At 35.9% G+C, this 27,004-nt stretch overlaps 4 protein-coding genes, 1 long non-coding RNA gene and 1 pseudogene across 6 annotated transcripts; 4 read left to right on the forward strand and 2 right to left on the reverse strand.

The window, feature by feature from the left end:
- Window positions 1-527: 527 nt before the first annotated feature.
- On the forward strand, window positions 528-4,007 carry LOC120005722 (U5 small nuclear ribonucleoprotein 40 kDa protein). The gene is made up of 2 exons (XM_038855514.1): window positions 528-687; window positions 2,687-4,007. Exon 2 carries the CDS (start codon window positions 2,711-2,713, stop codon window positions 3,752-3,754), a length of 1,044 nt encoding a protein of 347 aa, XP_038711442.1. The 5' UTR covers window positions 528-687; window positions 2,687-2,710; the 3' UTR covers window positions 3,755-4,007.
- Window positions 4,008-4,130: 123 nt separating this feature from the next.
- LOC120005723 lies at window positions 4,131-4,862 on the forward strand. Its single transcript, XM_038855515.1, has one exon. It carries the CDS (start codon window positions 4,210-4,212, stop codon window positions 4,741-4,743), a length of 534 nt encoding a protein of 177 aa, XP_038711443.1. The 5' UTR covers window positions 4,131-4,209; the 3' UTR covers window positions 4,744-4,862.
- A 1,379-nt stretch (window positions 4,863-6,241) lies between these two features.
- Window positions 6,242-10,521, reverse strand: LOC120006018 (annotated as a pseudogene).
- Window positions 10,522-15,846: 5,325 nt separating this feature from the next.
- Window positions 15,847-17,787, forward strand: LOC120005724. 2 transcript variants are annotated; one of them, XR_005469880.1, is made up of 4 exons: window positions 15,847-15,968; window positions 16,145-16,219; window positions 16,421-16,482; window positions 17,343-17,787. It is a non-coding gene; the product is annotated as an uncharacterized LOC120005724 (long non-coding RNA). The 2 variants fall into 2 exon arrangements; XR_005469879.1 differs by lacking the exon at window positions 16,421-16,482.
- A 176-nt stretch (window positions 17,788-17,963) lies between these two features.
- On the reverse strand, window positions 17,964-23,010 carry LOC120006019 (serine carboxypeptidase-like). Its single transcript, XM_038855897.1, has 13 exons — window positions 22,984-23,010; window positions 22,776-22,828; window positions 22,570-22,662; window positions 22,050-22,143; window positions 20,318-20,601; window positions 20,016-20,196; window positions 19,448-19,567; window positions 19,217-19,360; window positions 19,017-19,143; window positions 18,715-18,800; window positions 18,360-18,612; window positions 18,139-18,272; window positions 17,964-18,050 (listed from the first exon to the last, which is right to left on the reverse strand). Exons 1-13 carry the CDS (start codon window positions 23,008-23,010, stop codon window positions 17,964-17,966), a joined length of 1,683 nt encoding a protein of 560 aa, XP_038711825.1.
- Window positions 23,011-23,467: 457 nt separating this feature from the next.
- On the forward strand, window positions 23,468-26,402 carry LOC120005721 (disease resistance protein RPM1-like). The gene has a single exon (XM_038855513.1). The coding sequence runs from the start codon at window positions 23,468-23,470 to the stop codon at window positions 26,216-26,218; it is 2,751 nt and encodes a 916-aa protein (XP_038711441.1). The 3' UTR covers window positions 26,219-26,402.
- The last annotated feature ends 602 nt before the right edge of the window (window positions 26,403-27,004 follow it).

Below are 27,004 nucleotides of genomic sequence, written 5' to 3' on the forward strand. Positions count from 1 at the left end.
TTTCTTAGCTTGGTTTTCTTGGCATGAGTTATTTCGCCGAGGGAGATCTCTTCATCTCGTTTTGGGGAATGAAAGCGAGCAAGGAAGCAAATTATGTGTGTGGGATTTTTATTGAGAGAAAAAGAAATTGATTATTTTTTAAAATTTAAAATATCAGCCATTAGATTTAATAAAATTAGATCTGATCATTGGTTCATATTACAATGTGATTTGCTATAATATTTTTATAGCATACCCCGGAACCCCCGCAAGAGGCCCAATTGAATCAAGAAAGAGAGAAGAAAAGGCTTAGAAAGTTAAGTACAATTAGCAAAGTAAATGTATCAGCCCAACCAAGCCCACGTATGAGAGATACTTTGCAAGGCAAGCAAAGCCCAAAAATAGTACAGCCCTAATAAAGCCCCGGCCCAAGATCGAAACCGACAGAAAATTTCGCTTATCATTTAACTGAAATTTTAGACAGCCCCAACTGTTTTATGGTGGTTAGGGTCATTCATAAAATCTCGAGGGGAAAAGTAACATTTCGAAAAATTTGAGGGGTGATAACTGTATTTCACTTGAAGTAAAAACCCTTGTCGAGCTTTCATAGCCAAAAAGAAAGGTCGAGTCTTCCACCGCTGCGCCTGGCCTCGTCTACCACCGGTTCTTCAAGACGTTCCCGGCTTCCCCCTCAAGAGGCTTCGTCAGGTATCCATTAGCTGTTCATTGTGTTTTTCATCAAATTCAGTCCTAGAAGGTTGATTTTTTTTTTTGTGAGATAGCTTTTGTACTTTATTTGTTTTGTTCCTCAAATGTACCTCATTACAGTCATGGTGCTGCCACCGTCGGTCTGTTAAACCCTTCTCCGTCTAGTTTTGAGCTACTTATGTCAATTTTTGTCTCCTTTTGGGAAATTGATATGGAGATGCGCCAAAGCTTTGATTTGGTTTACAAGTCTGTGAAATTTGTGAAACATCTGGCCGTGGTTTATCTGGGGAAATAGATATAGAGATGTGTTGAATGTTTAATTTGATTTACGTCTCTGAAACATGTGAAAACATCTTGACATGATTGTTGCCGTATGAATCTTCTGGTTTTTAGGGTTTCGATATTCCTCATTGCCCGATTACTATTAGTGGTTTCTCTGTTGTCTTGCCCTTCTATTCTGCGGGCTCTTTAGGTTGTTTATTGGCCTCTCTGCCTTGTTTATTCTAAGTAATTGGTGCTTTAAGTATGATTACCTTACTTCTATGTGAACAAGGTGAAAATCTTTTTGTTTTGTTTCTCAGTAACACCTCTAATCTCTAACTTGCTAATTTTAGTAATGAACTCACAATGACAGCTTTTATTGATTTATCTTTAGGGTGTTAACTTTTACATCGATGCACCATCTCTTGCAACTCTAGTGTAGCTAATTGCATCATGTCATGATCTGTACGTGGGTAGTACATTGGATTTTTTTCTTAACAAAAGGGATGGGAAATTGGGAATGGCCTTGGACCAATTGTGTATGCATGTTTCAAGTGAATTTACTGTTATTTTTCTCATTCTAATGAATCTATACCAATGTAGTATAGAAATTAATATGTTGTCCGTTGCCCTAGGCCATGAAGAGTACTGGGAGCATCTTGACAGGATGTTCTCTACTAATTAGCTTCATGGTTCTGCGATGAAAGTTTCCGCAATTAAGGCTGGAGTTTTAGTTGCAATGTCTTCATTAGGTGTTTCTTTAGCAATCAATGAAAGAAAGACATGATTCTCAAAAGTCGTCTCATATATTTTAAATTTTATAAAAATTACATTTGTAGCCTCTCTCTTTTTTGTCTCCACACTCAGGTTTTGAAACTTTTGTCAACTTAGATCCTTGAACAGAGATTTGATCTACACATTATATTCCTTGGCTTTGTTTCCTTTGCATCTCATTCCTTTTTTGTTTTATGTGTTAATATCTATGGTTTACTTGTCGATAACATCTACCGCTAACATTAAATGTTGGGGGTTGCACCCCTTTGGTGCTTCAATAAAAATTTTACCATTCAAAAAAAAAATCTACTGCTAACATTAAATGTTGAGTAATGGGCGTTGTTTTGATTTGGGTTTGCCTTCTTCTCCAACTGTTAGGGTGGGTAAATGGAGGTGTTGCATAAGTCAATATTATCCCTTCATATTTCATTATTTTGACCTTAGCAAACCATTCAGTTTAACGTATTTCTGTTCATTAAGTCAGTTTTATTCTTGGTTTTCTTTGCATAAGTCTGAAATGATACCTTTTGGAATTGAGGTTTGATGGTGTTTACGCAGGGAAATAACTAACCATGGACAATTGATATTCACCGTGTGAGTTTTAAGTTTTAACCGAAACATTTAGTTATCAGTGGGAAGTTTCTCCTTTTTTTTTTTTAATCTTGGTGGTAGTCTATAGGCTATATTACTTATTTGTTATGCTAACTACACTGTCAAATTGTTAGTGGAGCTTGATGGTGGCAATTGAATTGGTTTTTAGGGTGCCATATTGGCAGTTGGCCTCATGTCTTATTTTATAGAATGCTAGTTGTCTAATCTGGGTTATATTTATGTTGAGTGACTTTTGTGGAATGATTTGATTGCATCGTTTTGTCGCCGTCGTTTAATTAAACATAATTCTTCCTCATCATCCAAGTTGATAATTCCTAGTTTTGTTTTCTGGATTGTTGCGATATTCTGTCAGTTGTGATACCAAGCAAAGGACAAGATGCAAATGCAATTTGTACCAAGAGATAGCGAAAATGCTTTGTCCGTGTCTGGTCCAAGGCCAATGGAATGGTCTACTGTTCCATATAGTGGGTCCCAAGCACCTGGACCAAATGGAAAGCAGCGGACATCAAGTTTGGAATCGCCTATAATGTTGTTGACCGGTCATCAGAGTGCTATATACACAATGAAGTTCAATCCTGCTGGGACTCTTATTGCATCTGGGTCTCATGACAGAGAAATTTTCCTATGGTATGTGCATGGGGAATGCAAAAATTTCATGGTCCTAAAGGGACACAAGAACGCAATATTGGATCTTCACTGGACTACTGATGGATCCCAGATAGTATCAGCCAGCCCTGATAAAACTGTGAGGGCATGGGATGTTGAGACAGGCAAACAAATTAAAAAGATGGCAGAGCACTCCTCCTTTGTGAACTCATGCCATCCTTCCCGGAGGGGGCCTCCTCTCATTGTCAGTGGGTCTGATGATGGAACTGCAAAACTGTGGGATATGCGTCAGAGGGGTGCCATTCAAACATTCCCAGATAAATACCAAATCACTGCTGTCAGCTTTTCTGATGCGTCGGATAAGATTTATACAGGTGGCATTGACAATGATGTTAAGGTATGGGACTTGCGCAAGGGTGAGGTTATCATGACACTTCAAGGCCATCAGGATATGATTACAGGTATGTCATTGAGTCCGGATGGCTCCTATCTACTCACAAATGGCATGGACAGCAAGCTCTGCATCTGGGATATGCGCCCGTATGCACCACAGAATCGCTGTGTAAAGGTGTTTGAAGGGCACCAACACAACTTTGAGAAAAACTTGTTGAAATGTAGCTGGTCACCAGATGGAAGCAAGGTCACTGCTGGCAGTTCAGATCGGATGGTTTACGTATGGGATACAACTTCTCGCCGCATCTTATACAAGCTTCCTGGCCACACTGGATCGGTGAATGAGTCTGTCTTCCATCCTACGGATGCTATTGTTGGATCTTGTAGCAGCGACAAACAAATATATCTTGGGGAGATCTGAATCTTACTTTTTCATCTGCAATGCTTTCGGAATCAGTTTAGGGATCGCAATGAGATGTATTTTGCTGAAAATAGTCAATAACATTTTTACAAAGATAGCATCTTCTTAGACATGTGATCTGATTGTGGGGATTAATATTACCACTTGATAGACCCCTTTTCTATTTCTTTATGCGTTTTTGAACTTTTTTTTCTTGAATATTGTTGATTATTGCAGGCTACTGATCTGAAATGAAAAAACTAGCCGTTGGACCTCTTTTGTCTTTTTTCTCTTCAAACGGTCATCTAGCAGTCTTAAATCTCTTTTGCTTTTCAAAATTAAAGAAAAGCAAATGCCCGTTAACCCACTTGTGTATATATTCTCCTCTTACTAAGATTTCCCACAACAAAGTTCTCTAACTAGATTTTCTCCAAAACAGAAGTTTCATTACAAGATCTCTTCATCAGTTCCTCTACATGGGTTTATCAATCAATATGAACCCATCTTCTCCTGAGCCTCAATCTCTATACCTAACCCACAAAATCTTCCTCCTTTGCAACTACATTCTATTGGGTGCATCTTCTAGCTGCATCTTCCTCACTCTCTCGCTCCGCTTAGTTCCTTCCGTTTGTGGATTCTTCTTTATTCTCCTTCACATAATCACAATCTCCGTCGCCATTTGCGGGTGCACGGCGGCCACATATGGATCCAACAAATGGTATGCTGCTAATATGGTGACCACCGTCCTAACAGCCATATTTCAAGGCTCAGTGTCCGCAATGATCTTCATGGAAACAAGCAATTTCTTGGGATTTTTGAAGTCTTATGTGAGGGAAGAGGATGGTAGGGTAATATTGAGATTGGTTGGTGGGTTGTGTGTGTTGATTTTCTGCTTGGAATGTGTGGTCTTAACACTTTCATTTGTGTTAAGATACCATGCCTTTGTGGAAGGAAATTTGGGGTCTAAGGGTTCTATGGATGTAAGAGGCAGGCCTCTTTTTAATGTTTAGAGTTGCATATTTGTTCTCTTTGTGGGTTTGTATGAGACCAGACAATTCTTTCACTCTAAAATGTGATAAACTATTTGTACTATTTTTTCATCAAATTAATTTTCTTTCCCCTTCTAATATTTCCACTTTTGGATGCAAAAGTATGTCTTATGATTCTTTCAGTCGCTCTATGACCGCTTGGCTTATGCTAACAACTCTTTTGACACACAGTATGCTATGCAAGACCTACAAGTTAATATACAAATATATATATTCTTTTAAAACATTGTGAAAAACTAAAACCAGTTAAAACTTGCCAAATCGGAGAGACTGTCTTGCTGAACCAGTTTAACTGTACAGGCTGGCAGTTCACTTAGATTTTATATTTCTAGAAGTATTAAGATAATTTGGGAAACATTTGATTGTCTTCTTGTCCACCTTTTTCTTAATTTCATGCATATATGTGTGGTTATGATCATCTTTGTAAAAACAGGTTAACAACTCCTTTGTACACAAAGTTCTTTCAAGGGGTGGTATTGGGAACATGTAAGATGTAAACAGCCTTCTTTCGCATAATATCGGGAAGACTATTGTTGTGGGCATATCCAATGAACACACAGTCGACCGTTCTACGTCCTATTTTAATCCTTTTCGGATTAGGGATTGTAACCTTTGCTAGAAATCTCCATACTTTTAAGAATTTGTAGGAAGGTGCTCGACCTTTCCAAAATTCATATGGAGTTTTGTCCATCTTTTTGTGAGGTATCATATTTAGAATGTAATTTGCAGAGAGCAAAGCTTCCCCCCATAAATTCTAGGGTAAACCAGAATTTATTAACAAATATTTCATCATTTCCTTTAACGTTACGCTATCCCATTTTGTTGGGCCGTGTACAACATTCTAGTTTTATGATTGACTCCATGTTCGGCACACAGTGATTGAAATGGTGACTCGTATTCACCACCTCTATCACTTCTTAACATTTTGATTTTCTTGCTGAGTTGGTTCTCAACCCCGATTTTGTAGTGCCTAAAAACTTCCACAGCTTCATCTTTGCTTCTTAGTAAATACATATAACAATACATTGTGCAATCATAGCTGAATGTGATGAAATATTTTTTACCACCTCTTGTTTGCACAAATTTTAAATCACATATATCAGTGTGAATGAAATCCAAAGGTTCATTATTTCTTTCAAATTGAGTGAAATGACGTCTTTAACAATTTAGCTTATACACATGTTCCACATTTTTTATTCATGTCTAAGTTAAATTTAGGTGTTAGGTTCATGTTAATTAATCGACGCAATGTCCCATAATTAACATGTCCACTTCAAGAATTTTTGCCCATCCCCCCTTTAGCGCATTGTATACATCCTTGTTCAACAAAACAAATTTTTTATCCGACACGCCTAGAGCCCCTTTATTGATGGCCCATTTATAAACAATGTCAACGTTGAGTAGTCATTAATAGTTCCACGACTCTCTCTAATATACAAAGAAGTCGCCTTAGGATTTCTCACATCAAAATTTCCGCTCTCAAGAGTTTGGTTGTATTTGAATTACAAGTATTTGAATTACAAGACTTACTGCCTGTTTGGCAGAGCGGAAGTGGAAGCGGATCCGCTAATGGATCCGCTTCCCACTTCCGCTGTGCCAAACAGCACAGTGGAACCAACAAGTCCATTGCACCCTTTTTTTTGTTTTAATTTTTTAAAGTGTGGTCTCACACTTTTATATAAAATATTATTATTTAATGATTTAAATATAATTATATTTTAATAAAAAATATAAATTAATTATAATTACGCATTTATAATTATTATAACAATAAATTTAATATTTAAATAAAATAATTAAAATTTAAAAATACAAATAAAATATTTAGACTTTAAGACTTTTAATTTTAATACATAATGATATTTTAAAAAATACAATAAATGTAACAAAATTTATTTGATTAATTAAATATAAATTAAAAATACAATAAATGTAAGTTTAATTAATTTGATTAATTAAAAAAATACTTAAAATTAATTTTAAATATAAATTATATTTGATTAATTAAATTAATACTTAAAATTAATTTTAATAAGAATTATATTTATTAGATTAATTTTAATATAAAAATAAAATTAATATTATAATATTTTATTTTAACCATTTTTCCGCTAGCGTCAGTTTTTAGTTCACCAAACACCTCACAGCATATTTCACAGCTTTAAGCTCAACATATTTTTCACAGCATTTCCGCTAGCATTAAAAATCCAGCTTTACACTCTGCCAAATAGAGCCTTATAAGTATCCAAACAAGCATTATCATTACCTGTGCCTAACAACGAGGCAACATCAACAAATTATCCACCAAGTACATTTTATTGTTTAACTACTCTTAATTACTTCAACAAATGCCAAGAATATATCCATGAAACTATTCTCTTCTCCAAAGACCAAATCTCCTACAAATGTAGCATAACATGTACAGACAACATTATATTCAAAAAAAAAAGAAGTAATTGGATGTCAAAAATAATACTCACGGCACGTTCTTATTCACATAGTAGCTTCAATTCATTTAGTTGGTTGTATCGGTCTTCTGTAATTAGTCCCTGAGACCAAGCATAATATGGTAATGATGGGTATTGAATTTTTAAGGGATAAGTATTGAGATAGCCCCTGAACTTTCGTGAATGAATCAATTTAGTTCCTAAACTTCATTTAGGATCAATTTAACCCCTAAACTTTCAAAATTGTATTTCGTTACAATTTCCATCTATTTAGCTGATGTGGCAGCAAGTCTAAAACTCACGTGTCATATAAGTAATGAAAAACACTTGCCACATTAGCAAAAATTGATGAAAAATGGGCTCAGGGGCTAACGGACTACATTATTTGAAGTAGAGGGGCTAAATTGGCCCTAAATGAAATTCAGGGGTCAAAATGATCCTTTCATTAAAGTACAGGGATCATTTGAAAACTTCTCCCAATTTTTAAATCTATAAGTCCATTACCAACAGCAAATCCCTCTTTTTTTCTATTTCCTTTATGTATCCGAGAAGCCAAATAGGAGCATGGTGGTCAACATAAGATTGTCCAGTTATGAAAAAATCGTTATTAACAAAATTAGGACATTTTTCAGCATAAGATTGTCCAGTGATGAGCAAGGTCTTTCTGGTGAAGGGTATGTATCATCAGGCAGAAAAGGAAACTTAAATTCCTTCTCAATTGAAGAGTTATCCTTGAAGATGCCAACATCATCTTCCAGGATGAAGTTAGTTGATTTTGGAAGCTTTTCTTCTTGTTTTTTTGGATGACACGACAATTGTTGTTGAAGGAATCAAGCGGTTGGTATATGTGGCATATGTAATCGACTTACGAATATAAACAATAAATATAAAAACACATTAATAATATTTTAAACACATAATAAACTACATTATAATTTATTACAATTTTTCTCTGCGAGTTTTCATATTTTGAAAGTGCGATATTACAACATCATTAGTAATAGTTCCGAGCAACTCCTTTTCTATGTAACATACTAGACAGTCATTCATAAATTGATCACTGATCCGGTTGCGCAAATCTATCTTGACAATATTCATTCCAGAAAAGCATCTTTCAACACTTGCTGTTGCTATAGGCAAAACCAATGCTAACTTCAGAAGTCGATACACCAAAGGATATGAAATATGCTTCCTTGTAGACACTAGCAGTCTAGAAAGATCACCAAGCCCTTTTAACTGACTAAATCTTTCATCTGTTCATAAATCTGTAATATATGTTTCTAATTGACGCTCAAGAGTCATGCAATCAATAAGAGAAAAGTCATCAAGATAAAATTGAGCCAACCTCATCAATTTTGCTGAATCAAAATCATGAAATAAATCACAAGGATTCAAGCTAGCCACGCAAAGAAGCAACTCAGAATTGACCTCATTGAAGCGGTCATTAAGCTCCAAAAGTTGCATATCAACAATCATATAAAAGCATTCCACGTGATAGTGATACGAATTAGTAGTGTTACTTTTTCATCGTGGATGATAAAAATCGACATACTCTTCCTCCATGTTTACCATTGAAATCTTGTTGGCATTACAAAAGGTATAAATCTTACCTAAGAGAGATTCTCATCCTTCGTCCCTTACATTTTGCAAACGCCCCTTGGCTACTTTGACAAGTGCAATAGCATTCAATATGTCTCCATCTTTCTTTTGAAAAGCCAATGACAATTCATTTGTAATCCCCAACATAGTCAACATCAGTTGCAAATTGAATACAAAATCAAATGATTGCAAATATCTCAAAAGGCCACGTACTTGAGCTTTTTTTGTAGAATCTGTAGCATCACATGAAACAATTTCTAGCACTTCAATAACAGAAGAGAATAAAGCAACCAAGTTCAACAATGATTTGTAATGAGACCCCAAACGTGTGTCCCCAGCTCTTTTGAGAGTTAACTCTTGATTCAACCGCTTTCCGGTTTCAATCTCACCATCACTAATTTTTTGTGCAATTTGTTCTGCTTGACTTTCTCGAATCATGTCTCGACGCTTACACGATGCTCCCACAATGTTCAACAAAGCAGAGATCATATTGAAAAAATCCGCAATACCAATATGCTTTCTAGCAACGGCCACAATAGCTAATTGAAGTTGATGTGCAAAACAATAAACATAATAAGCAGACTCATTTTCATTCATAATCAAGCTTTTCAAGCCATTGAATTCACCTTTCATATTACTTGCTCCATTGTAGCCTTGACCCCTAACTTTCATCGAACTCAACCCGTGATTAGCAAATAAAGAATCAATGGCAACTTTCAAGGACAAAGTTGAAGTCTCCATCACATGAACAACACCAATAAACCTCTCTTTAACAAGTCCATGTTCATCTAAAAAACGCAAAACTATAGCCATTTGTTCTTTTCCAGACACGTCGCTAGATTCATCAACTAATACTGCAAAAAAATCATCCCTAAGTTCTTGAATGATGTTTTGCACTACTTGATGTGCAAAACAATGAACAATGTCTTTTTGAATCTTAGGAGCAACCATTTGTTGATTTTGTGGAGCATTTCACAACACAACATTACTAATAGTTTCATTCTGTTCAGCAGCATATTTCATCAATTCAATAAAATTTCCTCTATTAGTAGAGTCCTCGGACTCATCATGACCACGAAATGGCAACCCTTGTCGCAACAAAAATTACAAGCATCGATAGAAGTATTTAGGCGAATCCGATACTCATTTCTCAAAATTTCTGATTGCTTACGAAAAGCAGTCGCAATGGATTGCTCTTGTCTCATTAGATCTTCACATTTCTTCAATGATATATGGTGAGCACTATTGACTACGCCAACATGGGCAACTAGTCTCTCTGTTTTATTCCAAGAAGAAAACCCTTCCGTTACAAATGCCTCACTCCCACCTTGTTTTCCAAAATGATCTCTAAATAAGTAACAACATAGACAATATGCTTTGTCTTCCTTTATGCTATACTCTAACCAATTTTCATATTGATCAAACCACATAGGATTAAATCGACCCTACTTGTTTGCAATGACTTTTTTTGGAAAATCATGGCCACGGGGTTGACAAGGCCCCTTAATCAAATATGCTCTCCTGATTTCATCAATTTGATTTGGGTGATATTCTGAATTTTTTTCCTTTCAGCGGGATCCGAAGGGAGGTTATTCAAATCAACCTCTTTTGGGATCGAAGAAGAATTACCACTTGAACTTCCACTTCCACTTCCACTTTCATGTGTCAGTTTCCTTTTAAAAAATCTCTCCATTATATTTATTTAGTAAAAATAAATAATAAATTTTGATATCAATTGAAAGAATCCCATTCATAATATAAATTAAGCAAAAATTCTATTCAAAAACACAAGAATTGTCGGAAGAATCTCATCATACCTCTCCTCTATTGGCTCTTGCAGCTCTTTTTATCCTCCCAACTCCCAAGTTGCCAGGACACAGGACATCTAATTCACATCAAATATAATAATATCAAATTGACAAACTATATAACACATATTCAATAAGACAAAACTGTGGAAAACAAGTGAATCAACTGTAGATAAAGCAATAGATAAGACAAAATCGAACAAGAATATAACAATATCAAATTGACAAACTGTAATTACGTTGGCTGTTTAACTATCTAGCGTATGTTTCCTAAGACACATCAATTACGTTAGCTCTTCAAACTCTGGCCATAACCAAAGTACACCTATTGAGAAGAAGTTGTCTGATACTCCATCAATAAGTGATCCACTCTCCCAAGAGCTGTCTCACGCCAAAGTTCTTCTTCAACTATCAAAACATATGTAACCAAAACTCAGAAACTCAAAAGAAACTGCTTTGCATTTGTGCACTTGACTTCGGTATCTTTGAAAGTCTTGAATGTCAAGTATAAATAGTCTTTCAGGAACCCTAATTGTCATAGACTTTAAATCTTCTGAGATCCAAGTTTCCTAAGTTGACTTCAATCACACAACCTAATTTTAAGGAACTTCCTTAAAACCGAAATTAGAAAACTTACAATACAAGTATTCCTTTAATTAAAACCTAGACAAAGTATTTAATTAAAGATAACTATATTCTAGTATTTAAAAAAGATGCAATAGCCCATAAATCTTCTAATCCATGTCATTGCTGAGCTGGAATACTTAGACCGTGTTTGTTCTGATCCCAAGCATAGTGACTATAGTCTACATCAAGTTACTTGAAACTATTCAATAAAATAGGCTATCTCAGTATACATCCTGACAAAAACAAGCAGAAAAACACAAGACATAGATATAATAATCAATTACCACATAATGCCCGAACACTCCAACTGTCATTACTAGACGGGGTAAAAACCCCTACAGTGTCTGTACGGCAAATGCACAAGTCGATAAATTTGGAAAGGCATAAGTTGGTTTCAACCACCCCATCTTGTAAAACAATTTGAATAATATTGATGATGACCTATTTTGAAGTTATGTATTAATAGTTTATTTAACATTTGAAAATAGCAATGTAGCAGTAAGGAGAAACGAGAAAATTTGTATAATAGAGAGTAAAAGGTGATAAGAAAAATCTAAAAAAACATAGCTTCAAGTAATAAGAAATAATAAGTTAATAAGAGTGAATGAATGTATAATCATGATAGAAATGAATAAAGAAAACAAATACGCTTGGTATATTCTTATTGATATTTTCATAAACTTATGTAACCGACTCTAAATTTTTGGGACAGAGAATTTAATGACGATGAATATTTGTGAAGCAAGCGCATATAGAAACAATAATTTTGGCATTTTTGAGGAACGATGTCGGGTACTACATTAATAGCCTATATATATTTCACATGAGAATTCACGGCTACTATCCTTCTGACCAGTGTAACTAAACTCAGCAGGGCCAGTGTGTAAACCTAGATTGAACCTTTTTTTTTTCATTAAAAACAGGCCGATTATAATATCAGCCCATTTAAGCACTTGGCCCGGCCTTTGGGTTAACTGTGAATCAAGAGGCCAGCATGAATTAACGAGCAATTATCCTTCACTGCTTTACCCGTGAAAGCAACACCATTGAGAAGTCTCCTTCTACTGCTTTTACAAATAAAAAAAGAAATTTTATTTACACACCACAAAAACATTATATTTATACCACTTTTTAATTTTTTATAATTTACATAAATATCCTTGTATACAATGACATATTAACCCTTAAATTAAAATTTTAAAATAAATAATTTTTACATATTTAATTAGAGGCTACTAAGTTTACACTATAATTCTTCAAAGGAAAAAAAACAACAGGACGATATCGTTTTTTTGGAAGAAAAACAACTTTGGCCTGTCATTTTTCTGGCAAAAAACCAACACGATCGTACCGATTTCTAGAGAGAAAATCAGACATGTTTGTTGATTTTCGTTTCAACAATTTTTAACACAAAATCAACACATGGGGTAAAATTATACACACCCACTAATGCTATGAAACGATTATTTTACCGATCTTGTTTGATTTGAGAGATTGTTCAAAGTTATATACATATTAGAGAAATTTATAAATCAATGGACTTTTCCTCTACTCAATCTTTGACTGTTCGAACTTGATATTGAGCGTCTTCTTGGTTGAAATTACAAATCGATGCTTCTTGGTCGAAAATGAACTTCGAATTTGGTGTGGAGAATTGGTGGCAACAATTGTCTGGGCAGTGGTAAAATCAGTAAGAGAGTGTGAAGATTAATTTGGGGTTAAAGAGACTTATAATTGATCTTTTCACTATAATTTTGTGTGTAAACGTATAATTTTTGGTGTAAACTTATCATGTTCAAAAAATGGTGTAAAGATAACGTTTTTGTAGTGTATAGATAAAATTTCCCGAAAGGGATAAGTATGGATTTAGCCCCTGTACTTTGAATTTTGGATCAAAAAAACCCCTAAACTTTTTTTTGGATCAAACAAGCCCTTACACTTTGGATTTCAGATTCCGTTAGCCCTTATGATCAATTCCTGTTAAATGTTGCTGACATGGCAAAAAAAAAATATAATTTATATCTTAAATAAATTAAAATGATGTGTAATATACTAATATGTGAAAGATAATGACATGGCAATAGAAAACCCATGGTCAAAAATCTCAAGTTGCTCAACCTTTTGTTCTATTACTCATCTCCAAAGGCAGAGCAAAATCAATCTCCGCTGGCTCCTCCGTTTTGAAAACCCTTTGTTTTCTACCAATGTGCAAAATCAATCTCCACCCTCCTACACTGCTTGCAATGATTTGGGGATTTGATGGCAGGATTTTATTTGGGTTTCAATTTCTCACCAAACCCTAGTTCTACATCATCTTGGAGATCCAGGTTCACATGATTTTTTAAAGCATAAGTTCTTGATTTTTGTGATAAACCACGGTTGTCTACAACAAAAATTGAAAGAAGGTGGGACTCTGCAACAACAATTCAAAGAGGTTTGCCGGAGATGGAGCTTAGCTTGGGGCTATTAGAGGCCTCTAATAGTGTGATGTTCTTACTTGCTTGGCTTGGGGCTTGGCTTGCTGGCTCTAAATCAATTGAAGCAAGAAGATAGAAGGTGGGACTCTTAGCTTCCTGGCCCTAAATCAATTGAATCTGAGGATTGCAGGAGATGGAGCTTTGCCCCAGAGACGACGATTCTCATTTTTTAAGATTTTTTTTAATTATTCATTATTTGATTATTTTAAATCAGCAATTAAAAATCACATGTGTCCCCATTTCATTGGTCAATGCCACATTTATGCCATGTCAATAATTATTATAAAATAAAATAAATACATGATATATATATAACGGCCACGTCAGCATTTTTTAACAGATCTTTGACAGAAGGGCTAACATGTTCTATTCTGGTAAGTGTGAGGGCTTATTTGATCCAAAAAAAGTTCAAGGGCTTATTTGATCCAAAATGTAAAGTACAGGGGCTAAATCCATATTTATCCCTTCCTAAAAAAAAAATTACATACCAACTTCTTTTTTCTTGTTCAATGTCGGATTATATTTTTGTCAAACTTGCCAGATCAAGTTTTCGGTCGCATGCCCACATCCAGTCGCGATATCACAGCTTTGCTTCAAAAAGATCAAGCGCAGTAGGCGATCCCACAAATACAGATTTGCTTCAAAAAGGTTGCTCAAATGGGTGTTTCGTCATCAACCCCATCGTTTCTTCGTGGGATCGTCTTATCAGGTACTCCATCAGATGACATTGTGAATCTATTGACTACTTCTGTATCTTAGTTTTGGTAATGATGACCTATGGGGTACGAAGAAGCCATTGTCTTTGTTTGGAAACAAGTCCACCACGCTTGATCTTTTTGGGCTTGGCTGATTTTGTGCTTTCATGACTTGAAAATGGAAATGGAAATGTTGGTCTTTTTTCTTTTTTTGAAAAGCTCACAGGTCATACACACGCTAAGCCATGCCCGAGGGGCATGAAAGCCACCACAGCGGATAGAAAACTACCCAAATCCATGAAAATGGAAATGGAAATGGAAATGTTGGTCTTTTTTTTTTTGAAATGCCCACAGGTCATACACACGCTAAGCCATGTCCGAGGGGCATGAAGGCCACCACAGCGGATGGAAAACTACCTAAATCCCTGAAAATGGAAATGTTGGTCTTTTTTTTTTTTTGAAAGGCCCACAGGCCACACACACGCTAAGCCATACCCGAGGGGCATGAAAGTCACCACAGCGGATGAAAAACTACCCAAATCCCAAACCCCCCTGACGAGAATAGAACCCTGGATCTCAAGGTCCTGGGCAGACAACCTGACTAACCAGACTACCTCCTATTCTTATGGAAATGTTGGTCTTGAGAAGAGATAACTTATCTTAAAAAATAATTTATTTTGAAAGTTCTTATATTATTTGAATAGTATTATTCATGGTGACTAATTATGTATTAAGAGTTTATATACATGTTTTTCTTTGAAATTAGTAGCCTTTGATTATTATATATTTTTAACTTGAGAATCCAAGGTTACTACTTGCATTGACATTTTTATAGGCAAATGTGGAATATATATCCATCCGCTTGTGACTCTCCGTTATATTAGGGCCTTGAATGCATGACTAGTGCGCTCCTAATTTGTAAAGGCCCAAAGAATAAATTATCAAAAATGTTAGGGATATCAGTAAATGAGATCTCAGTCATCCCAGTAATTCATCTTGTATCTTAATTGATGTAAACGTCGGAGAGCACATAACCCGATAATTGAACCAGAGAATGACATGTCATTCACTAGGATGACTGAGATCTCATTTACTGATATCCCTATCACTTTTGATAAATTATTAGCTATACGAATACGAGTACCATGAATGGTAAAGCCCAATAAAAATCAGTAACACCATAAGCCTAATGAACATAACACTTTATATGTAATATCCCGTCCCAAAATAAAAATAAATAAAATGCAGAATAATAAAAATAAAATGAATAAAAAAGACCTAGTGTATGAAATGAATAAAATGGGGTGAAAAGAAATTTCATATGGACATGAAGGAATATGGGAAATTATTTTGGGGTCAAAAATTTAAAAGAGGAAAAATAGTTGGGTTTAAAAATAAAAAAGTTAAATGGGTGAACCTTCACCCGTGCATATGAAAAACAAAAGAAAGGGGTTTAACCCTTTTGCATATTCTCCTCCCCACCTCCGGCCAGCTGCTTCCGGCGACATTCCGGCGAGTCTTCCAGCCGGCAAGGTACTCTTCTCTCTAAGACCACACACATGCTTCAATTTCTTACAAGAAAATAGAAGAACTAAGGTAATTTTTGAACTTAGGGTTGTGGGTATAAATGGGTTTTGAGGATTTTGATTCTTTGGGAGTTTTCTTTGTTCAATAGCTCAAATTAAACTCTAATCATATTGTATTACTAGGTTCAAGTGGGGGTTTTGAATCAACTCTAGAGAAGAGTTTGATTTCTTGAATTGAAGACACTAACAAGCTTCAAGGTAAGTGTTATTAATTTTAAGTGTTCTATTTAAGGTTGGGTTGGCATAAGAAATAATATATGGTGGGATTAGATTGTTTAACCTTTGAATTTAAGGTAGAATGTGGATTTCTAAGAAATGGGTTGAATTTTAGAGTATAGAATGTGAGACTTGAGTGATTGGTGAATATGGAAATTTAATGAAGTTTATTTTATTGAATAGGTTAGTGAATTTACGTGGAGTATACGTTGAATTTGTGGTAAGAATTTGCAGTTTGCTTTGAGGTAGGGAATTTTCCCAGTTTTGTTGAATTCTTCAAGTTTCATAAAAATATCTTGAATTTCCTCTTCTTTGATATCTTATCATTATTTGGTTGATGAATTCATTTGGGCTACTCTTTATTTGTTCCAAAGAGGGCCAAGCCCCTATTTTATCCATGTTATTTGTCAATTCTACATTCGATTAGTCTTTGTATATTAAACCTTGAAAATGTCAAGTTTGATTGACATGTTTAAAATGCTCTTCATGAAACGTGTGTATGTGGACATTGCACTCTTTTGTACATTATTAGTGGCATGGTGGATCACCGAGTATGGACTTGGGTGGTTCACGTTAGGTGTTGGTGGATTGGAGATTGCTATGGTTTTTGGGCCAAGAGGGTGCCCCGTGAGATCGGGACTCTTGTGTCGGATATATGAGATTGCCAAGTACTAGAGAACTGTGTGGCGGCTCTAGTGTGACTTTATGTGATCGACTCGGTACTAGAGAACTGTGTGGCGGCTCTAGTGGGGTCTTATGAGATTGCCAGGTACTAGAGAACTGTGTGGTGGCTCTAGTGTGGCTTTATGTGATCGACTCGGTACTAGAGAACTGCGTGGCGGCTCTAGTGGGGTCTTATGAGATTGCCAGGTACTAGAGAACTGCGTGGCGGCTCTAGTGTGGCATTATGAGATTGGCATGGTAACATTGTGATAATGATTGAGGAGTCATTGGAGGTGAGTTTGGAGGTTCGGATAGGTGACCGGATGCATATTTTTGCATTGACATGTTGTTGCATTTACTTTCTTTAAATTCAGCCTTTCGTTACACTCTATTTATATCCCTACTGGGCATTCGGCTCATTCCCTCTTTTCTATCATTTCAGGTGAGTTGTTTTTGATGCCGGTACTACTGATCAGCAGGAGGGGACGTGACCGTGGTGGCCTGGACGAGTGATTAGCTTATGTGTTGGACTTTGGATGTCCTCTGTTAGTTTGGGACTATACATACATACATACATATATATATATATATGTATGTATGTATTATGAGATTGTTTTCGGAATTTATGTTGGATGACCAGGAGGGTGCTCCAGAATATTGGGACTCCTATGTCTGGTAGCATGGTTGTGGCAGTGGACCCTGAGGGTCTTGACTGGATTGATTCTGATTGTTGTTGGATGTTATTAGATTATTATGAACTGGTTGGGTTTTTTGTATATGTGCAGGATGGCATTCTCCAATTTATGAGGAGATGTTGTCTGCTCGATTTTCTCTCAACTCTATTGGAGTGGTGTGGGATTAGTAATGTCGTGGTGTCATTTGTCTTCTTCTTTTCTTCTCCTCACGCTCCGAGGGTCGGGGCGTGACATTATAGTTCTTACTGAAATTAGGGAAGAATAAAGGAGAAAAAAGAAAAATACTAACATAACACACCATAATGGAAAATCGAAAATGAAAAACAATGTTGCCCAATGTAAGACCACTTAATTCTAAGAGACAAACATTAGAGATCTCCTTGCATCCAGTTTTTTATCATATGCAGAGCAACTTTCGGCTGATCCCATGGAACATTGTGTCCAGAATCATAAACCTGATAAAGAGTAAGAGTTACCAAAATCATACTACATTAGTCATTAGATACTATACATTGATGCATATGCACATACAGATTCACAAACCTTTATGAAAGTGAGAGGTTCATGCCTAGTCATCAATCCTGAATTACTTTCTTCAACTTTAAATGTAACAACTTCAGAGTTTATAAATTTTTGTTTGTCATACCATTCCATATTCAAGACCCATCGAAAATTTCCTAATCAAATAGAAACACCAATATATATAAAGACCAAATACAAAATAAATTATGAATACGAGATTTGTATTGGATTGTGAATTTTACCAAGCCTGTTGGCAATAAGATCTTTATCTCCCGCATAAATAAGAACTTTGATTCGATCCTTAAGTAGAGTTGGAATGTACACTTCAAGATTTTTTGCCCAGTCCCCCCTTAATGCAGTGTATACAGGCATGCTCAACAAAACAAATTCTCTATCCGATACGCCCAAAGCATCCTTCACTGTTTGCTTATTCATAAACGATGTCAGTGTTGAGTAGTCACTACTAGCTCCGCGAGTCTTTCTAATGTCTTTGGACTATATATCACACACACATAGAAGTTGAAGTCATGTTTCATAATTTCGTTTGTATCAGCAAGTGTATATATATGAAGACATAATTGCCTTCAGATTTCTTACATCAAAATTTCCAGTCTCAAGTGTTTGTTGATATATTGAATCACAAAACGTATATGCGTCCAAACAAGCAGTATCATTACCTGTGCCTAATAACAAGACAACATTCATAGGTTATCAATCAAGTAAATTTTATTGTTTAATTATTCTTAATTGCATCAACAAATGCTAAGAATATATTCGCTCGTCTAGAGACTAAATGTCCTAACAAATGAAACACAACATGTACAAACAATATAGATTAAAAAAAGAAGTAATTGGATGTCAAAAACAGTACGCACAACAAATTTCAATGTATGATTCACATCGTGGATTCAATTGCTTTATTTGATTGTACTGCTCGAGTGTAATTATTCTCTCAGACCAAGCATAATCTGGTATTGATGGGTGTTGAATTTTAAAATCTGTAAGTCCATTACCAACAGCGAAACCCTATAAAAGTATAGAGTTAAACAAATTGAATAAAGAACAACATAAAAAATTATCAATTATGTCAATTCAATACCTTAAGATTTATATGAATTCTCTCTTTTTGTCTATTTCCTTCTAGTATCCGAGAAGCTAAAGCAGGAGCATAATGACCAGCATAAGATTGTCCAGTTATGAAAAAATCGTTATTAATAAAATTAGGATATAGTTTAAAGAATTCCTGTCATGGTAAAAAATAAAAAACAATGTCAATTACCATATTTTATTAATTGAATTAAGATTAGATAGGATGAGAGAGAAATTAAACCTGTAAAAAATCATACAAATCATTGCTGATACTAGTTTGATTGTGTCTTATATCATTATTGTTAGAAGTATAACTCAAACCTGTTCCAATAGGTTGATCAACATATATAATGTTTGATACCTACAAAAAAAAAAATTAAAATATGTTTAAATATTTAAACTATAATATGCTTATTAAAAAAAATAAGGAGGTCATGATATAGTGATATAAATTCTTGACAATTTTGAATGAGATCGAGTAAGGTTCAAGGTCTCCTTCGTGCTTAAATAACTAATAAAAACGACTTTATTATTTATCGATCTTCTTTTAAAAAAATCTAAAAGAACGAAACAAAAGCAGGACATTTTAATGAAATGACATGTCAATTAATATAACATTTTGAGACTACATATATTTTGTTTTGCATTTAATTTGACCATTAAACTGTAATACATTGTGTTCTACTAAAAAAATATCGATCTAATCAATATAAATTAACCATGCGAGTTGATTTTAACTAGCGAATAACAATTTAAGGTCTACTTAATTTAGCCCTTTAGATAGTGGAATAATATGAGTGACACAGTACCATATCCCAACCATAATCATTCCATTTTAGGTAGAGGTTATTTGAGCCATCTTTTTCAATACGAAAAGGACCATTTCCGTTAAATATTGAAATTGCACTATTGCCTCCTGGCCCTCCAGTCAACCATATAACAACTGGATCATCTTTACTCTTCCGTGAGTGAAAGAAGTAGTAGAACATCCTACAAAACATGCAAAACAAAAATAGCAAAACCTTTAGGTTAACGGTATATGTCAAAACTGTACAACATATCGCACTTATTTGAAAAACAACAATAGAAAAATTACTTGATTAATAATTACCTTGAATCTGTAGTATGCGGAAGGCTTAAGTAACTGACATGACGAGCAAGGCTTTCAATTAAAGGGTCCGAAGCAGGAAGGAAAGGAAATTTAAATTCCTTCTCAATAAGGGATTGAATATCAACTAAAGAGTTATCCTTGAAGATACCAACATCATCTTCAGGGAACAGGTTAGTTGATCTTGTTAGCTTTTCTTCTTGGTTTTTTGGATGAGACGACCACTGTTGTTGAAGGGATAGAGTGATTGGTATATCCGGCATACCCAAGTGAGGATATGACGATGACTTCAAAAAGAACAAGAGCAATGAAAATAATAGTTGAAGCCATTATTGTTTGTCTGTCTATATGGAGCTAATGTATACATATGTGAGCTAATTTGGGGTATTTATAGGGTACTCACTAACCCCTAAAGACAATTACATAGAGAGAGAGTTTACATCCTAACCTTTTCTACTAATTGTTTATTTCTTTTTTCATAATAGGAAAAATATATAAAAATGAATTTTTGATACATTTATGAAAACTCCAATTAGACTGTCTACTCCTAACACAAAGCTGTATTTCTTGTCTATGTTTGGTTTTGGTATATTTGGCATACGCAAGTGATGACGTCAAGAAAAAATAAATTAAAAGGAAAATGAAATACAAATATATTAGTTTAAATTATTTCCATTTGCCTAGATATATGAGATGAGAGCTAAACTGGATCCAATTGTCTGGATCCTAATTTTGTTTTTCTACTCATGAATTAAATTAAGGAGATTTACATCATCTTCAACTAATGATTAGCTTATTGTTTTCTCTTTGTTGTTATTAATTGGAGATCATCATATGACCAAATGGAATTTAATTATATATGTTTCCTATTTTCTTTTGATTTCGTCTTACCTGTCCCTCTTTTGTTTCTTAATGATCGTATGTGTTCATTTGCTTTATGTCTTGTGAATAGTTTGTTCACATAGAAACTCTTCAAACTTTATAACGATATTACTGACAAAATATACGGTGAAGGCAATGTGTATGACAAGAAATTTTTAGTGTTTTAATCAATAAATCTAATTAAACAAGGATGGATGAGAGTTGCTACAGGCGATAATTAGCTCTGTGTTTTTTTGTTTTGGGCAAAACAATGATGGATGGATTGTACCCTTAAGTATCATATATTTCTTCCTTGATTCTATTCTCAAATTATAGTTTTGTCAATGTCCTTCCACCTAATGAATCCTTCATTTTTTGATAGTTAATTTTTTTTTTTTTTTATCTGGATAGCCAAGTTGGCTCCTGACCTTTGGGGTCTTATACACAATAGTATCGATGCATTATACATGGAATTCGCAAACTCAATTTTTAGGTGTTTGGATGACATCCAGAAGTTAAAAGTGATTCTGAGTTTGGTAAACCTAACAAAAGTGCTTCCTTTTCACGAATGAAAATTTAAACTTGATCCCAAATGAAGTCTTAGTCATGGATCCAACGCTATAATTTTAACTTTGGTCAATAGTATCTGACTATATTGGCCGCTTCACGAAGAATATATAAGGGGATCCAACAAAATGGTATGCGACTGGCCAACAGATTTTCTTCTGTAGATTCACTGGTGTTAATTTAATGAATAGATCTTCCACTGGCCAATGGCATCTTTGGCTAAAATGATAAGCTACATCCTACCCTTGTCAGCAAAATATTCTGTCTCTTTTCTTTATTCAATTTAGTTGTATATCTAATGGATCACAAATTTCTTTGCAACTTCTTCTTGTCGTTGATAAATCAACCTCCTCATACCATTGTTGACATTGAGATAATCCATGTAAGCTCTATTGTGTTTTCTGCGAAAGTTCAATGGAAATGTAGTCAATAAACTTTTTGAAAGCCTTTTTCTTTTCATTATGATGGTGATAATAGGAGGCCAAGGTAAACACACAATGTGGTGTTAAAGGTAACAATCTATTTGTATTTTATTGTTGAATGGGTCTGAATTTCTGTTGAAAACACTCATGAAGGTTGCTTGCATTAGTTAATGACCATGAAAACCCACTTGACTTTTTCAACTATTTCCCTTCTTCAGCATTGCATACTTAATTTCTCCTCTTGTTCAGTCAATATTTTGTGGTGTTTCTGTGTTAATAGTATCCACAAAGCAATGTAGCCTTCATCTAAAAATTTATGAGAAAATCTCATTGACAATCATGCATAAGTTTGGGAAAATTTTACGCGATCTAACGCAACTCACCTCCTTTATCTAGGTCTGGAACCGGTTGCAAGAGTAGCCAGAGTAAGTTTGGCACAACTTTACACTGGCTGCCGACTTACTGCAACCCTCCTCCTTTATCCGAGCTTGGAACCGGCTGCAAACATAGGGTATGCTCTGCATCATGAAATATTCTTGCCGAGAAAGTAACAGAATTTCCAACTTCCTAGTATAAGATTAACATGATTTTCCTTGCCGACGTATACTCACAGAGTCACAGTCGTCATGAAAATGAAAGCTTCAAGAGTTTTGACTTCAACAATCTCCTCAAGAAATTACATTAGAAAGAAAGAAAAGTGAAGAAAACAATTGATAGTGGAAAACATTGGTGGATGGGGGGTCGAAATCATGGAAAAGGAAATGCCTGATAATTGTTGAATTTCATTCTCCATAGCTAGATTTTTGCGTGCTTGGTTACTTCATCTGCACTGTCACGAAGATGCATAGACAGTTAATCAAGTATTAAAATATATGAAGTGAAACAGATAGATAATCTTCGCAGATGGAGCAGAGCAAGTAGCTTAAACTTGCAAGCAATGAAGTCGTCCGACAGTATGTAATAAAGAATTCATGATGAATACAACAGATAAACCTGCAGAAAGTTATTATATAAGTGGACTTTCAGAAGAGAAACTATGGAGTTTAGCAGTAAGAGAGAATCCGTTGTTTCTCAAGTCTAAACGAAGTGGAAGCTTGACTTTGAAATTCTCTTAATGATCTCCTGCTCTCAAACTCCATCTTGAATCACATCCCATAGAAGGAAAAGCTAATAATAACGAAGATACGTGCATACTAGGTATGGCTTAATATATTCCACTCTTCAGTTTTGCGTTGAACTGCATGTCTGTGTTTTAAGGACCATGCTAATTGAATTGTTTAAAAGTTTCGGATCTTTCAGGAAAATGGCCGAAGCTGCTGTGAATTTTCTACTAAAGAAGCTTACGTCCTTACTTGAAGATGAGGTGAATCAACTGAAAGGAATCCGCGAGGAAGTTATGTACATCAGAGATGAATTTGAGCACATGAAGGCTTTTCTAAGAGTTGCAGATGCAAAAGAAGAGACCAACCTTGCCCTAAAAGTGTGGATAAGGCAAGTTAGAGACGTTGCTTATGACATCGAAGATGTTCTTGATGAATACAGGGTTCGACTACCACATAACTGTAGCAATGGATTCTTTGCATCTCTTCAAAGGAGTTTTTCCTCGCTTGAGCATTTTAATGTTCGCAACCAAATCGCTTCAGAAATCAAAGGCATCAATTCTAGAATCAGCAGAATAGTTGAGGCGTACCAGAGATACAGAAGCACATATCAGGTGATGGAGCAAGACTTGAACTCCACAGGCATAACACTGCTGGATGGTCAAGGGGATGCCCTTCTACTTGAAGAAGCTGATCTGGTGGGGATTGAAAGGCCTAAACAGCAGCTGGTTGAGTGGCTAGTCACTGGCAAGTTTGAAAGCGAAGTGGTTTCAGTTGTAGGCATGGGAGGTTTAGGGAAGACCACCTTGGTGAAAAAGGTATATGATGATGTCAATGTGAAGACATGCTTCACAATCCGAGCATGGGCTACTGTTTCTCTGTCTTTCAAGACAGAGGAGCTCCTCAAAGACATACTCCAACAACTATACAAAGCATTGAGGAAACGAGTTCCTGAGGAAGTGGACAGCAAGAACTATGATCAGCTACTACTAAAAATCAAGAAAATCCTAAATGATAGGAAATACCTGATTGTTATAGATGATGTGTTGGGCTTCGATGCCTGGAATGCTGTCAGATACGCATTGCCCAATAATTATCTTGGCAGCCGAGTACTACTCACCACACGGGATTCTGAAGTTGCCACTACTGCATGCACAGAATTCCCTGGTAACATCTATAATTTGAATCCATTATCACGGGAAGAGTCTAGGGCATTATTTTGCAAGAAGATCTTTAAGAATGACTCTTGCCCTCCACATCTAGAGAAAATTTCAGATGAAATTATGGGAAAATGTGAAGGATTGCCACTAGCCATAGTTGCAGTTTGTAGTGTCCTGGTGACCAAGGAAAAGAATATAGATGAATGGGAAATGGTTCGACGCGGCCTTGGTGCTGAACTACAAGAGAATGACAAGCTTAAGAATTTGAAGAAAATATTGTCACACAGTTACTATGACTTGCCTTATTATCTTAAATCTTGTCTTTTGTACTTCAGCATCTTTCCAGAGGGTCTTCAGATCGGGCAAACGAGATTGATTCGATTGTGGATAGCAGAAGGCTTTGTGGAAGAGAAGGAAGGACATACATTAGAAGAAGTTGCAGAAGGCTACTTCAAGAAGCTTGTGAACAGAAGCTTAATCCAAGTGGCTGAGACAACCAGTGATGGAAAGGTCAAAACATGCCGCATCCATTATTTGCTGAGGGAGATTATCGTTTCCAAGGCTAGAGCACAGAATTTTGCAGCAATCGCTAAGGAGCAAAACAAGTCCTGGCCTGCAGTACGGCGAATATCAGTGCATAACACCCTGCAAAATGCACATCATAGCCTGGTTGTCCCGAAACTCCGTTCTCTAATGTTTTGGGGCGTGGATTCTGTAAATGAATCTTCTAAACTTCTATTTCCTTCTGGCCACTCACGGCTGCTTAACGTCTTACACCTGCAAGATGCATCCTTGAAGCAATTCCCAAAACAGGTAGGCAGCCTCTTCCTTTTGAAGTATCTGAGCTTGAGGAATACCAAATTAAAAAATATTCCAAGCTCTATCAGGAAGCTCGGTTACCTTGAGACATTGGACCTTAAGAAAACTCGTGTCAGTAAATTGCCAGTTGATATTCTGGAGCTCAAAAGGCTCCGCCACCTCTTGGTTTATCGTTATGAAATGTTGTCCAATTATAATAATCACTTTAAATATGGTTTCAAGGCCATGAAAAGAATAGGATGTCTACAGTCACTACAAAAGCTCTGCTTCATAGAGTCATCTCAGTGTGGCAACCATATAATGGAAGAACTTGGCCTGCTTCGACAACTAAGAAGGTTGGGCATTATAAAGTTCAGAACAAGAGATGGGAAGGCGCTATGTTCTTCCATTGAGAAGCTGAAGAACCTTCGAGCCTTTTCTTTGACTGCACACAAAAATGAGATCATTGATATGGAACACTTGACTTGCCCTCCTCAGTTTCTTCAACGGTTATACTTGAGCGGACATTTACAGAAGCTCCCGAAGTGGATATCTTCACTTCAAGGTTTGGTCAAGCTACTTTTAAGGCGGAGCCGATTAACTGGTGACCCACTTTCTCCTCTCCATCATTTACCAAATCTGGTGCATCTTGGATTCTTTCAGGCTTTTGATGGAGAGAGCCTGCTTTTTATGGCAGGAGGGTTTCAAAGGCTCAAGTTCTTGGGTCTAAGTAAGTTAGAGCGACTAAAAAGGGTAGCTGTGGAAAAGGGAGCACTGCCTTGTCTTGAAAAGTTAGTTGTTGAGGACTGCGGATTACAGCAGGTTCCATCAGGCATTGAAAATCTTACTATGCTTAAATTACTGGTGTTTCAAAAGATGCCTAGCAATTTCATATCGTCACTTCATCTTTGTGGTGGTGAAGACAATTGGAAGGATTCACACATGCCGGAGGTTTACTTCCCTGATTCTGAAGATGGCATTACAGATGATGTCTAAAAGGACAAAGCTTCCTCAGGCTTGACGCTGTAATAAGGAGACAAAAGCATGAAAGTAATTTCTAGATAGTTTTAAAGGTTCAGTGTAAATAAATAAATAATGGCCTCACTGCTATTTGTATCTTTTGCTTTCTGCATAAGTATTATCCTTCCTCACTGTACATAAGAAATCTACTGTAATTAAGTTTCTGTCTGTGCCCCATATTGTCTGTGGAACATGATATTTGTACATAGGTTTTCTGTACATATATGTTTCTCTTTCCTGGTTCTTTTGTAATTTACTTTATTCTTTCTTATACGCACTCACTCTCTTGTTTCCTTCTGTTATTTCTTTTCCTCTTTCTCTCTTCACCATTTTCTCTCTTATTTTGCAGCTCCAAGCCGTTGGTTTCCACGGCCAATGGCCAAACTCCTCCATCCAACCACCATACCTACTGCCACCACTCCCAAAAGAAGCATCATGTCCCCAGGAACAAAACTCATCCATCATAAGCAGTGGACAGTTGTGGGAATAGCTAGATAATCCCCCGCAATGTCGTGGCCGCCGCCGCCACCTAAATGAACTAGATCCGACCAACTCCAACGACTTTTTGGCCAACCGTTGGTGCCTTTTGACTGGCCGAACCAAGGGTAACATTTCGCAACCATTTTCGGCCATAACAACCGTCAAAAGTGCCCAAGCCAATTCCAGACCCAAACGAGTATTTTTGACTCAGTTTGGTTCTTGCTAATTTTTTTTTTCTTGCGATCATGAGAGCAAATCATAAGATGCTCGAACAATGTAATA

Source organism: Tripterygium wilfordii, chromosome 9 (genome assembly GCF_013401445.1).
Source record: "Tripterygium wilfordii isolate XIE 37 chromosome 9, ASM1340144v1, whole genome shotgun sequence".
Classification (NCBI taxonomy): domain Eukaryota; kingdom Viridiplantae; phylum Streptophyta; class Magnoliopsida; order Celastrales; family Celastraceae; genus Tripterygium; species Tripterygium wilfordii.